This window comes from Mus pahari, chromosome 5 (assembly GCF_900095145.1).
Source record: "Mus pahari chromosome 5, PAHARI_EIJ_v1.1, whole genome shotgun sequence".
In the NCBI taxonomy this organism is placed as follows: Eukaryota; Metazoa; Chordata; class Mammalia; order Rodentia; family Muridae; genus Mus; species Mus pahari.
Window position 1 is genome coordinate 143934038 of NC_034594.1, and position 13868 is coordinate 143947905.

The 13868-nt window shown below is 47.0% G+C and overlaps 2 protein-coding genes across 6 annotated transcripts in view; both read left to right on the forward strand.

Annotated features, from left to right (window-relative positions):
• Usf1 (upstream transcription factor 1) overlaps positions 1 to 3850 on the forward strand; it is a 7730-nt gene extending 3880 nt beyond the window's left edge. For 4 of the 5 annotated variants that reach the window (XM_021197733.1, XM_021197732.1, XM_029539150.1 and 1 more), the window contains exons 3-10: positions 348 to 397; positions 554 to 669; positions 971 to 1072; positions 1916 to 2111; positions 2336 to 2423; positions 2563 to 2621; positions 2731 to 2954; positions 3122 to 3850. In XM_021197733.1, the coding sequence (XP_021053392.1) occupies positions 348 to 397; positions 554 to 669; positions 971 to 1072; positions 1916 to 2111; positions 2336 to 2423; positions 2563 to 2621; positions 2731 to 2954; positions 3122 to 3211 (925 nt within the window). In that variant the 3' untranslated portion in view covers positions 3212 to 3850. The remainder of the gene's footprint in view (positions 1 to 347; positions 398 to 553; positions 670 to 970; positions 1073 to 1915; positions 2112 to 2335; positions 2424 to 2562; positions 2622 to 2730; positions 2955 to 3121) is intronic. The other variant, XM_021197735.1, reaches the window with a different exon arrangement.
• Positions 3851 to 3928: 78 nt separating this feature from the next.
• On the forward strand, positions 3929 to 5917 carry Tstd1 (thiosulfate sulfurtransferase like domain containing 1). Its single transcript, XM_021199408.2, has 4 exons — positions 3929 to 4222; positions 4428 to 4550; positions 5036 to 5198; positions 5289 to 5917. Exons 1-4 carry the CDS (start codon positions 4159 to 4161, stop codon positions 5338 to 5340), a joined length of 402 nt encoding a protein of 133 aa, XP_021055067.1. The 5' UTR covers positions 3929 to 4158; the 3' UTR covers positions 5341 to 5917.
• Positions 5918 to 13868: the final 7951 nt, after the last annotated feature.

The window sequence follows — 13868 nt, forward strand, 5'->3', positions numbered from 1 at the left end:
TTTTTTTTTTTTTTTTTTTTTTTTTTTTTTTTTTTTTTTTTTTTTTTTTTTTTTTTTTTTTGAGACAGAATAATATTTACATAGTCCTGGGTCTATCGTAGTCCTGGCTGTCCTGGAACTCACTCTGTAGACCAGGCTGGCTTCAAACTCACAGAGATCCTCCTGCTTGTCTCCTGCGTGCCAAGATTAGAGGAAAGTGCCACCATGAGCCAGCAGTAATACTGCCATGGTCTAACCTAGCCTAACATCTGTTGTGGATGCCAGTGAATTTGGGAACCATGTTACCAGGTCAGTGAACCTTTCACATCTTCCATTTGTTTCTTGTTTTTTTGTTTCACCACAAATAGGCAGCAGAAAACAGCTGAAACCGAAGAGGGGACAGTGCAGATTCAGGAAGGTGAATATCGAAAGTCAAGACTTACAGCTCATCCTCGCCTCCCCCTCTTCAGATGATGGTCCATCTCCTGCGTACCGTGTGTCTTTTAAATGCCATGCAGGTAGAATAGGGAGAAAAACAGTTAACTTCTAGATCTTTCTTTGCCTCTTAACTTAGGCGCAGTGGCTACTGGAGAGGACCCAACTAGTGTAGCTATCGCCAGCATCCAGTCAGCTGCCACTTTTCCCGACCCCAACGTCAAGTACGTCTTCCGAACTGAGAATGGGGGCCAGGTAAGGGAGGGGGCCAGGTGGCTGCAGATGCCGCCTGGGGTTGGGGTTAAGGGAGGGGCATGAGCATGTTTTGGGGGGCTGTGGCTTGGAGAAGATGAAGCTATTGGGGTGATAATTGGAAGTTTCGAGATTGGTGTGGGGCTGGGTATGCTAAAGCCTGGGGGGGGGGAGTAGGAGGGAACAAGGGACAGTTTCTAAGTCTGTCTCTGAAAGACTCCTGGTACTTTACATGTACAAATACAAGAGGCTGTTCTGAGAGGGCCTGTGATTCCTGACTTACTCTTCTCTTCCCTGCTTCTAGGTGATGTACAGGGTGATCCAGGTGTCTGAGGGGCAGCTGGATGGCCAGACAGAGGGCTCTGGTGCCATCAGTGGTTACCCGGCCACTCAGTCTATGACCCAGGTACTGGGGGAGAGACTGTGGGAGGACTAGAGAGTTTTTAGCAATAACTGGGGAGCCAGCAAGAAGGAGGGGCAGAATTGGGGACAGTGGGGTACATCTCAAGCCACTTTAGCCCAAAGCACCAGGTCCAGATAGGTTCAACCTTGTGTCACTGAGACATTACCGTGACACCCTAGCTTGAAGCTGGAAAGGTAGCCCAGCACTTGGGAGCACTTCTTGCTCTTACAGAGGACCCAAGTTCCCAACAACTGCACAGTGGCTTGAAACCATCTGGTTTCAGGGGATCATGGGTCCTTCCCTGACCTCCATAGACACCACACACACACACACCATATACATACACCATATACACATAGGCACCACATACACACACACACACCATATACATACACCATATACACATAGGCGCCACNACATACACACACACACACCATATACATACACCATATACACATAGGCGCCACACACACACACCATATACATACACCATATACACATAGGCACCACACACACACCATATACATACACCATATACACATAGGCACCACACACACACCATATACATATACCATATACACATAGGCACCACACACACACACACACACCATATACATACATTCAAGAAAAATACTCATACACATAAAAATTAATCTTAAATACACACACGAATTTTTTTTAAAAAAACACCTCATATTTTAAGAAACTTCAGTTATGTGTTGGGTTGCATTCGTAGCTATCTTTGGCTGAGTGAAGTTCTGCTGAGGGATAGAGCCTTGAAGGGAGATAGAGTGGGAATGAGTTCCCGACTGACTGGACTCCTCTCGCTCACATTTCCTTCCCCAGGCAGTGATCCAGGGAGCTTTCACCAGTGACGATGCTGTTGACACGGAGGGTGCAGCTGCTGAGACACACTATACATATTTCCCCAGCACCGCAGTGGGAGATGGGTCAGGGGGTACCACATCTGGGAGTACAACAGCGGTTGTTACCACGCAGGGCTCAGAGGCACTACTGGGGCAGGCAACCCCGCCCAGCACAGGTGAGACTGTTGCACAAGGATGGTAGCCTAAGGGGCTAGGCTGTGGGATGTGGCTGGGGGCGCTGGGCTTCAGCACGTGACTTTTAGTCATTATTACAATCAGAACACACAGTGAGTCTGGGCTGCTTTACAAACTGTTGGGGGTATGTTCTCAAAAGGGTCCCAAGGTCTAGGTGAGGCTCCTAGGCCCAGGTCCTGATAAAACCTACCTCATGTCATCACAGGTCAATTCTTTGTGATGATGTCACCACAAGAAGTATTGCAGGGAGGGAGCCAGCGATCGATTGCCCCCAGGACCCACCCTTATTCCCCGTGAGTGACCTTATCTGTTGTTATGAGTGGTTTCAGTGCCTGCCAAACCTTACATAATTCCTCACCTAAACACTGGTCTTGGTTTTGTTCGCTTCTTTGCCTTTTCCTTGGTCTGGCCACCCTTGGACTCTATCATCAGGAAGTCAGAGGCTCCCAGGACAACTCGAGATGAGAAACGGAGGGCTCAACATAACGAAGGTAGGTGGCATCCAGGTGTGAAGGCAGGAACAGCCTAAGTGGATTTGGGAACTGCAGCGTGAGGAGGGGAAGGCTGGCGAGTCACTCTGTCCTTCGCTCTGCCCCACAGTGGAGCGCCGCCGCCGCGACAAGATCAACAACTGGATTGTACAGCTGTCCAAAATCATCCCAGACTGCTCTATGGAGAGCACCAAGTCTGGCCAGAGTAAAGGTGGAATCCTGTCCAAAGCCTGTGATTATATCCAGGAGCTGCGGCAGAGCAACCACCGGCTGTCTGAAGAGCTGCAGGGGTTGGATCAGTTGCAGCTGGACAACGATGTGCTCCGGCAACAGGTCAGACTAACTCCAGGACGACCCCCTTGGCAGCCCCTTAGCCACTGACCCAGTTTGGAGACCCTGGAAAACACTTCCCATTGTCCCTCTCAGCTCTGGCTGTGGGGCTGAGTTCATGGCTTGGCAGTGTCAATCTTGTTTTTCTTAATCATTCCCTTTCTGTGCAGGTGGAAGATCTCAAGAACAAGAACCTGCTACTGCGAGCTCAGTTACGGCACCACGGACTAGAGGTCGTCATCAAGAATGACAGCAACTAACTCTGGGGACTCAGGGGCTTTGGGCTGAGGACTGCACACGGCCCGGGAGCAACACGCTGACCCCATGCCCCTCCCCTTCACTGCCTCCTTCTGGCATGGGACTTGGGGGAGGTTGGCAAATGTGTTTCTGAACTAAGGCCCTGTGGCGTGGCAGTCTGCTGTGAGTGGTGTGAAACAAACAGTGCGGACGTGCACCGACAGCCTGGCCTGCTCCCTCCGTGCAGTCCCCAGGCATGCAGTCCCCAGGCCTGGTGCGCCTTCGGCACACTGCATGTGCTGTCTCCTTGGTGGACACTGGACACACTGAATCTGGGCTTGCCGTGTGCACGCTTAGAGTGCCTGAGAGAGGGTCTGCGGGCCCAGTACTTGCACTGGCTCTTCCTTTGCTTTCTCTGGAGCAGAAGTTATGATGCATACCTGAGTACTCTGGGGAGCAGGCTTACTCAAGAGGTGGGAAAGGATGCTAGCTGGCTGCTATCCCAGGAGTAGTAGGGGGGCCAGTGAGCAGCTGAGGCCTCTAAAAAAGCCTCTGGAGCCAGGGGGAACTGTAGGCAGGGGCGGGTTCACCGAGAGCCTTCCCCATTCCAGGGATGGGTCTTTTTATTTTTTTTTTTAAAGATAAAATTGTTTAGAGCCACAGTTGTCTGTCTTCCTCCTTTTGGGGCCCTGGGAGAAGGGAGTGCATATTACTCTTTGACCGGTAGGGCTGGGTCAACCTTTGAGTAGGGTGCTGCTCTTCCTAGACTCATTACCCAGAGTCCTGGTGCCTGTGCCAAACCTGGGTGAAATTTCCGGCCTGACCTGGGCAGTCTATAAAGGTTTTCACTGTGAGCGAGTGTTAAAGGTCTCACCAACTGGTGCTATTGGATTCTGTGTGTGTATACTCCAGGGGCCATGCCCTTGCTTCCGGTTCCGGTCTCTGGTTGGGCTCTGGGAGGGAGAGGGAGATGCTTCGACTTGCAGTTCTGCGTCACAGTCACAGGAGTGCTGCTGCAGGAACCATGACTGGAGGTACCCGAGAGCCCCCGGGATGTGAGGCTGAGGTGGATGCTGGTCCCCTGGGAAGGGCTGATTATGGAGAGAGAAGCATGGGGTGTGGCTGCCGTTCTCAAATAGCTCCACTGGGCTGGGAAGCTGCTGCCAGGAAGGGGGGTGCAGAGGCCACAAGTGTCTTGTGGTCCCGCGGCCCTCAAGTCTTTCATGTTCTCTTTCCCAGTGCCTACAGTCTCCTTCTCTGAGCTCCGTTCACTCGTAGCCTCAGGCAGGGCCAGGCTCTTCGATGTCCGATCTCGGGAGGAGGCAGCAGCTGGTACCATTCCTGGGGCACTCAACATCCCTGGTATAAGATTTCTCTTGTTGGCAGTGGAACAGTTTATGGTGGTCTTAACTAAAGGAGCCTCATTTAGGACGCCGTGGGGACAGTGCAGGTAGACATAGAGCCTTATATTTGTTCAAGCCAGCCCTCAGGTTCCCTAGAGAAAGGCTAAATGGAGACAGCCTGGCAGCGGAACTAGCTTATCCAGTTTGAGGGGATAGGTGGCCAGAGAGGCAGATCCCCATCTGAGTGCATACTTCCCTGAAGCTGGATGCTTTAATCCACTTGATCCTCCACTGCCTGCTTAAGTCTCAGGAAGTGGCAGCGTTTGCTGGCCTAACTTTGCGCTGGTACGCCGTTCCTTGTCTTTGAAGATGGGGTGGGGTGGGGGTGGCCACCGTATGTTGTTCGGACAGTCTGCAAATGTGCCTGCTGTCAGGATTCAGCTCTCTCAGCCCCACCTTGTGAACCTCGGTGTACCACTGGCTTTCCGTTTTATCCCCTCTCAGTGTCTGAATTGGAAATCGCCTTGAACATGGACCCAACTGCTTTTCAGACTCTGTACTGTGCTGAGAAGCCAAAGCTAGAAGACAAGAATCTTATTTTCTTCTGTCAGATGGGCAGGCGGGGTCTCCAGGCCACACAACTGGCACAAGGTCTTGGCTACACAGGGTACGACAAGCATAAGGCTTGCGAGCTGGGTGCTGCCTGGGGACTGTCTCCTGGACCGGTCCTTCCCTCAACATTTCTTTTTCTCCACAGGGCTCGGAACTATGCTGGGGCCTATAAGGAGTGGCTGGAGAAACAGGGCTAGATAGAAAGCTCACTGGTTTGTGGCTGTTCTCAGACCACCTTGCTGGGCTAGGCAAATCCTTGTAGTGCTTCACACATGAAAAACTCAAATAAAAAGTGCACTTAATGAAGTATGAGATGCATTTAATTTGTCACCTGGACAAAAAAAAAAAAAAATGGTTCTAGTATTAATCTAGTGCTGTTTATCTCAGGATCTTTGACCATTCCTCTGGTCCTTACCACCCAATTAAAGCAGTCCCCTGAACAACTGAACCTGACTTAGAACAGTAGTTTCCAGCCCAGAATGCACATCAAATAATTACCTAATAGCCTTAAAAAAAATCCTGGAGCGAGCGAGTGCGGCAGAAGACTGCTTCCAGACAGAAAACCTGGTGAGGATGGATGGACTCAGGAACCAGGTTCCTGTACTGGAACCCCATGACCAGGTCACTCCACTGAGAGGACTGTGACAATCAGACATGTAGGAATGACACCTAAAGTCTTTCCACATGTAGATGAGGCATCCCTAACATCTCACACCAAGCCAATGAAAAGCATCTGCCTCTAGATCCCAACCCACCCCCAAATGTTTACAAGTTCCTATCTATCCACAAGGAATAAAGTGTACCAGTTATTTCACCAAAGGTCGTCTGAGAGTGCCTGTCTTATTGAGCTGTAACACTCCAGGGAAGAACTTTCTCTCCACTAGACCTCAACTTGGCCCAAGGAGCCTGATATGCTAGACTGACTGGTGTGCTAGACTGACCACAGCCACTTCCTGCTCCTTGGTCCCCAACTGCCCACTGTGTCTCACTGCCTTCCCCTTGGAGAGCTGTAACTCTTTGGCCACTCTGGTTGAGCCAGAGCCCCTCAGATCCCCTTGAGCAGAGGCAGTGGTACCAGCATTACTTTAGGTTCTAATCTGGCCTGAGCTACATTGTGAATTCTGAGCTAACCTAGGTTCCGGGTAAGTTGTATGCAGCCATGGCAACAAAGTAAAACCCCTGTATCAAAAGGGAAAAAAACAAAACAACAAACCACTGTGCTTGATGGCCCATGCTTTTAATTACAGCACTGGGAGGCAGAGGCAGTTGAATGTAAGTGAGTTTGAGGCCAGCTTGGTCTACATGGTGAGTTCTAGGCCAGTCAGGGCCACGTTGTTAGGGGGAAAAAAAAATCAGAAAATGAACAGAAAAACCCCACATACGCTGGTGAGATGGGACAACAACTAAAGGCACGTGCTGCCAAGCTTTATGACCTGAGTTCAATCCTTAGGACCTACAAGGTGGAAAGACAGACTCAACAGGTGAAGTGGAAACAAATAGTTCTTTGGAAAGTTATGTCAAGTGATGGTTTGCAGGGGCACACAGGTGAAAGGATGTCTTGTTAAAGCAAATACATGAAAGAATGTTTTCCTGAAACAGACACAGGTGAAAGGATGTTTGGCTATAGCAAACACGTGAAAGGATGCTTGATAAAGGGGTATAAATATGACTCCATGGACAGTGGGAGGTGAGCACTGAGCCTTAGTTTGCTCTGCCTCGCTGTTCTTCGCTAAAGACGCCCATGTATTGGCTCGCCTTACATAGTGTTGTTGAGCCCAACTTGTTATAACTCTGACATTGAGAGAAACTCACTCCAGTGCAGCTTGCTGATTCTGTAGCCTTGCCTCAGGCCAGTTGGGGAGCCTGGCAGTTTCTTCTGAATTCAACCACAGCTGCCTGAGTCTGCTTGCTGAAAGGTCTGGACTGGAGCTGTGGGGTTTGGGCCTGGGGTCTGCAGCTGCTGAATCATATTTGGTGTTTGCTCTGGGACTGACCTGCTGCCCAAGAACATCAAGTTCACCCTCAAAGAACTATTGCTGAACAGGTCCACTTCCCCCATGTCCTAATAACTTTTCTCTTTCACTACCTCTGCTGGGTGGTAGGCTAGAGGAGAGATTGAACCCCTCTTAAAAGTAGGTTACAAAAAATGTATGTCCTCTGACCTCATGTATGCAGCATATATGCTCATATACAACACACGCAAAATAAATAGTATGTATTTTTATAAAACCACATTCCTTGGGGTTATAGAGAGATCGTTCAGCAATTAAAAGTACTGAGCATTGTCCGTTCTTCCAAAAGACCTGGGTTTAATTCCCAGCACCCACAGGGGAACTTATGACCATCTGTCACTTCAGTTCCACATCCATGGGATCTGATACGCTCCTCTGGTCTCCTCAGTCACACAATCACTGGCCTCACGTGCGCGCACATAGACACACAAATAGAATGAAATTAAAAGTTTAAAATTTTATTCCTTTAGCTAGAATTGCAGGCTGGCTTAGTAATCCAACTTTCTGATTTATCAAGGGCTTGAAACAATATTATCAGACAGATCCTGTTTTCTTTACTTTTATATATATATTTTTTCTCCTTATTTCCTTCTCTGCCTCCAGCTATGGGCAGCAGCCAGCAGCCCTCCTGCATCGTCGGCCCCACCATCTACATTCTGTAACGCCTCCCACCCACTTGGGTGCTCGGCTTCAGTCACTGTAACGGCCCACTTTCTCCTGGGCTTCTGGAGTTTAGCCAGACACTGGCGCTTTTAGTTTTTGTTTGCTCAAGCTCTCCAGGTGCTCCAGTAGGCGCCTGAGTCTGCAGATAAGAGTGGAATTAACCTCATGGTCCAGTAAATGGCAGGTGTCAGGTTTTCTCCCCAAGCCTAATCTCTGACTCTGAAATAGGCTGGGAAATCACTCCCATTGTGAGCCTACACACTCCTCCTATCATCTTTGTTATGGATCATAGTATTCCTTTATGCATTTATAATCACGAGACAACAAAAGAAAAGCTTAGTTCACGAAAGAATTTTGCTTTTGACAAACCAAGCAGGGTCTTATGCACTTTAAACTTTTTAACTTGATGTGGTTTTTGGAGACAGGGTCTCATGTAGTTGGTTTAACCCCTGACACTTCTGTTGCCTCTTTCTGAGTGCTGAAACTACAGGTGTGTGGCATTTTAGGCGGTGCCAGGGACTGAAGCCAGTTTTATTGCAGGTAAGATGGTTCAGCCAATAAACATACTTACTGCTAAGACAAGCTGAGTTCAATTCCCAAAACCCATAGGGCAGAAGAAGAGAATCATCTCTTGTAAGTGTCCTTTGGCCTACACACATACATAAATAAATAAAATTTCCAGAATCATTTACTGGGGGATAAAGAGACAGCTTAATGGTCAAGAACGTTTCTCGCAGCGGACCTGGTTTGATTCCCAGCACCTACATGGCCCATCGCATCTGTTAGTAACTCCAGTTCCAGGGGATCTAATGCCTTCTCCTTACCTCCCCAGACTTCAGGCACATACACGGTGCACAGATATAAACAGTCATACACATAAAGGAATAATAAAGAAGATTATTTAAAAAAAGGAATTCCTCTTTTAAAACAGAAATTTTAGGGGACTAGGTGAGGTCTTGCTAGGTAGTCCAGGCTGGCCTCCAGCACACAGTAATCCTCTTGTGTTCTGTTCCCAGTGCTGGGATTCCAAGTGTGAGTCTGTATGTCCTGGGTTTTGTTTGTTTGTTTGTTTGTTTATGCTGCTGAGGCTCGAACCCAGGACTTCATGCGTGCTAGGCAAGCACTCTATCAACAACTACATTTTTCAGCCTTGAACCAGTGACTCTCCTGCCTCAGACTGCTCAAAGCACTGGATTTGCAGACAGTGACGTTCAGCTGTGTGTCCATTCCTTCTGCGTTGAGTATGTTCCTTTGTGACCGCTTCCCTAAATGAAGACGAACAGGGAAACATCAAAGCGCCTTCTGGGTGACTCTTCATGGTTTGTTCCAGTTACACTCTCTAGCCTCCAATCTCTCTCTCTCTCTCTCTCTCTCTCTCTCTCTCTCTCTCTCTCTCTCTCTCTTGCACACACACACTCACTACCACTACGTAACTTGTGCTGGTCTTAAATGCATGTGTCTTCCCTATTTGCCTGAGATTACAGGATGCCCTGGCATGCTTGGTTTCTAGGCAACACCTTCCTATCTTCAATCAGCATGAATTAGCTTCTAGCCGCCCTCCTGGCCTGCCAACACCACTCCTTAGTTTCCTGTGGCTCTAAAGCTGAGGGGTAAAGAGAACTTTAGAAGTATACTGATAATGCCCTCTACATAGTTGATCACGGAGAGAAAATTCCTTCTTCCTCATTAAGTAGGTGGTTCGTAACCCTGATGGGCTGTTCCAATCCATTACCCCACCCTATAAAATGTTCCTCATAACTATTGTGCCAGAACACCGGGGCTAACCAGCTAGACAGAACTCCCTTGGAATTTTCTGCTTTCCTTTTTGTTTAAAGTGGATGCCCACACACTTTCATCCTGCTTTTTCATCAGGTTGTGTTTGCCTAGTGTTTGACTCATTGGATCCATCACACTACATTGTTGTTGTTGTTGTTGTTGCTGATGATTTTTTTTTGGGGGGGGGGGTTTCGAGACAGGGTTTCTCTGTATAGCCCTGACTGTCCTGGAACTCACTTTGTAGACCAGGCTGGCTTCGAATTCAGATATATCTGCCTACCTCTGCCTCCCGAGTGCTGCTGTTCTTGTTGCTCAAATAACTCTCCTACACGGGTGGCTTAAAGGCAGAAACATTTCTTTACCTCCAACTAAGCTCTCAGTAGGTGTTGAGCCCTGCTAATCTTCTGACCTTCAGAATCTTCTAATTTCAGACCTTCTGGAGTATGGCTGCCTGCCTAACCTTGAAGTAACACTTGTTATCAGTCAGCGAGTTGATAATTTACAGCAGGTCTCTGTTGCCTAATGGCTGGAACATGTCTCATCCTGACTCTGAGAAATCTGCGGTTGAGATTTGCCTTCACCCTGCCGTACCTAAACCATCCTGCCAAGGCTCGCTCCCAGCAGCTCGATGTCCTTAGTGACCCAAACACACTCTATTTCTTTCTGACCTTGGTCTTCACTCATCATCCCTCATGCGTGGAATGCTTCCAGTGCTTCAAACCCTCTGCATTTCATAAGAATTAGGAAAATGTATTTGGCAGGAGTTCTGGTGCTCTCAAGAGTTTTGTTTTTGTTTTTAACATGGGAAAGATGAAAAATTAGCAGATGAATATGTATAATTGGATTCCATGAAGGACAGAGATGTAAAGCAGTGCAGTGCCAGCATAGACCTGTAACCCCTGTATGGTCACTTGCTTTCTCTTTTCTTCTCTTTAGGCTCAGCTTTCTATTTATTTATTTATTTATTTATTTATTTATTTATTTTCGAGACAGGGTTTTTCTGTGTAGCCCTGGCTGTCCTGGAACTCACTCTATATAGACCAGACTGGCCTCGAACTCAGAAATCCACCTACCTCTGCCTCCCAAGTGCTAGGATTAAAGGCATGTGCCACCACTGCCTGGCTAGGCTTAGCTTTTTAAAGGGAGGGATTGTTATTTCATTGTTGTAAACTAACCATGAAATGTAAACCAAATATGATATCTGTTCAGTAAATAAGCTTAGTAATTTCAAAGGGGGAAAGTCAGAAATACTATTAAGGCGGGGGTAGTCGTTTATTATGGGAAGGGAATGTTGGGTTCTAGGTCTGGCTCACAGTAACTGAGTAGTTACCACAAGGCACTTTTAACTAGTTCATCTCTTTCATTCTTTGTAAAATAGGACTTATAAGATTTACATCCATCCAGCACTCGGGAGGCAGAGGCAGGCAGATTTCTGAGTTCGAAGCCAGCCTGGTCTACCAGGACAGCCAGGGCTATACAGAGAAACCCTGTCTCAAAAAAAAACAAAAACAAAACAAAACAAAAGATTTATATCCATACCAGGTATGGTGGCTCGTGTCTATAATCTTAGCACTTGAGAGACTGAGGCAGGAAGATTGCCATGAGTTCAAGGCCAGCTTCAAATACAGCAGATTATTCTCTGTGGATTTCTGTGAGAATTTAATACCCATGAAGCATCTGTCACACAGAACACACGGATTTGTGTACATGTATACAAGTGTAAACAGTAATTGTAAGGTAAATACAGAGAGAGAGGTATCATTGGAAGAAGCCTCCAGCATACCGGAGGCTGAGAAAAGAGGATCAGGAATTTGAGGCTAGCCTAGGCTACATAGTAAAATGCTGTTTAAAGCACTCTGGAGGCAGAGGCAGGTGGATCCTTAGTTCAAGGACAGCCTGGTCTACAGAATGACTTTCAGGACAACCATGGCTGCCTTGTCTGGGAAAACAACAACCACAAAAACCAAAACAATAACCACCAACAACGAAGCTAGGTGGTTGTGGCACACATGTGGGCAAAGGCAGGCAGATCCCTGAGTTCAAGGCCAGCCTGGTCTACAGATCAAGTTTCAGGACAGCCAGAGCTACACAGAGAAACCTTATCTTGAAAAGAAAAACAAAACAAAAAGACATCATACACATATAAATGATAAAATGTTACAAAAGCGTGAACTCATTTGACCAGTACTGTGTGGAACATAAAATATGCACTATATGGGTTAAGAAAACATGTTGAGCTGGGCAGTGGTGGCATGGCACACGCCTTTAGTCCCAGCACTTGGGAGGCAGAGGCAGGCCGATTTCTGAGTTTCAGGCCAGCCTGGTCTACAGAATGAGTTTCAGGTCAGCCAGGGCTACACAGAAAAACCCTGTCTCGAAAAACCAAAAAGAAAAAAGAAAAAAGAAAAAACAAAGAAAGAAAAGAAAAGATGTTGAGGACGAGATGACTCAGAGGTCAAGAGCACCAACTGTTCTTCCAGAGGTCCTGAGTTCAAATCCTAGTAACCACATACATGGTGGCTCATAACCATCTGTAATGAGATGGGATGTCCACTTCTGGTGTGTCTGAAAACAGCTACAGTGCTACAGTGTGCTTATGTATAATAAATAAATAAATAAATAAATCTTTTTAAAAAGAAAAAGAAAAAAACAGAGAGACCATGTTGAGGCTTGCCTGGTGGGTAATCTTTTTTTTTTTTTAAGATTTATTTATTTATTATATGTAAGTACACTGTAGCTGTCTTCAGACACCCCAGTAAAGGTCATCAGATCTCATTATGGATGGTTGTGAGCCACCATGTGGTTGCTGAGATTTGAACTCAGGACCTTCGGAAGAGCAGCCAGTACTCTTAACCGCTGAGCCATTTCTCCAGCCCCCATGGCTAATTTTTGTTAGTGGTCAATGACCACTTAAAAGATGGTATGTTGTCAGGTATAGTGGTACACACCTATAGTTGTAGCAAGGGAATTAGGAAGGTTGAGGCAGGAGGATATTGGTTTCAAGTTTAGCCTCAAAACAGACATAGGGGTACCTAAAGAATTCCTATTTCAAGAGGGGTGGCGGTGATGGTTAATGTAATGAGAATTCTGGTTTCTTTAAAAAAAAAAAAAAAGCCACAGAAATATTGTCTTTTTCTTACTCATTTGTTAAGTGCTCTTTATATATTAAATACATTAGCCCTCTTATGTGTGCTGTCAGTTGAAAATGTCCCCAGTGTTCTGTGCCTTCTGATTTGTGTGCCATGACTATGCACATGTGTGTCATGTCTATGCACATGTGCACCAGTGTATCCATGCATCATGTAGGTTTGGCTTGATTGTTTAGATTTTACTTCATTAGATTTTTGGTTTTGGTTTCAAGAGAGTCTTACTACATAGTCCAGGTTGACCTCAAACTCATTCTCCTGCCTCTGCTTACTGAATCCTGGGATTAAGGGTGTTCACCAACACACCTGGCACCTTCAGCTTCTTCTACAGCTTCTAGTTTTGAGTCATAGTTAGGGATGTCTTTACCACTTTACGATGATGAACTCTTCTCGGTAGTGTCCACATTTTCAACCTTTGATCCATAAAAGTGTATCTCATGTGTGGAACTTGTCTGTTCGTCCTGTGCCAAGTGCTGTAGTGCCTTTCCCATTGTGGGACAAGATGCCCAAAGAGAGCGAGCAGTCTAAGGTAGGAAGGGTTTGCTTTGGCAAGCAGTTGAGTCAGCCTGGGGGGAGGGGGGGGGAAGGCTCGGCAGAGAGAATGGCTCCAGCTGCAGCTGAGGGAATGTAAGGCAAATGCTCACATTGCCTCTAGAGTTGGCAACCAGAGAGAGATACTTGCCTTCTCCTTGTCCAGTCCTGGACCTCAGCCCAGAGGTCCACATTCAGGAACATCAATTAAGTCTCACAGGGGCTGGAGAGATGGCTCAGTGGTTAGGAGCACTAACTGTTCTTCCAGAGGTCCCGAGTTCAATTCCCAGCAACCACTTGGTGAATTACAACGTGGGATCCAATGCGCTTTTCTGGTGTGTCTGAAGACAGCTATAGTGTACTCATATTAATAAAATAAATTTAAAAAAATTAAGTCTCACAGATGGACCCAGAGTTATGGCTTCTAGATAATTCTAAGTTGACAATCAAGGTTAACCTGTAGCCAGTCTTTGTTACTTTTTGGGTTCTTATTCCCCCCCCCCCCGCCTTTTTCCCTCCCACCTTGTTTCACCCCCTGGGAAAGAAACAAGGAGAGAGAGAGAGAAAAAGAGAGAGGGAGGAGAGAGAGAGGGAGAG

What these genes read in the sequence shown, in the direction of transcription:
- Tstd1 (XM_021199408.2), top strand. Translation starts at nt 4,159, where the DNA reads ATGCTTCGACTTGCAGTTCTGCGTCACAGTCACAGGAGTGCTGCTGCA. An exon ending in TGCAGGAACCATGACTGGAG is followed by an intron (nt 4,223 to 4,427) that starts GTACCCGAGAGC and finishes TCTCTTTCCCAG; the next exon opens with TGCCTACAGTCTCCTTCTCT. An exon ending in CAAGGTCTTGGCTACACAGG is followed by an intron (nt 5,199 to 5,288) that starts GTACGACAAGCA and finishes TTTTCTCCACAG; the next exon opens with GGCTCGGAACTATGCTGGGG.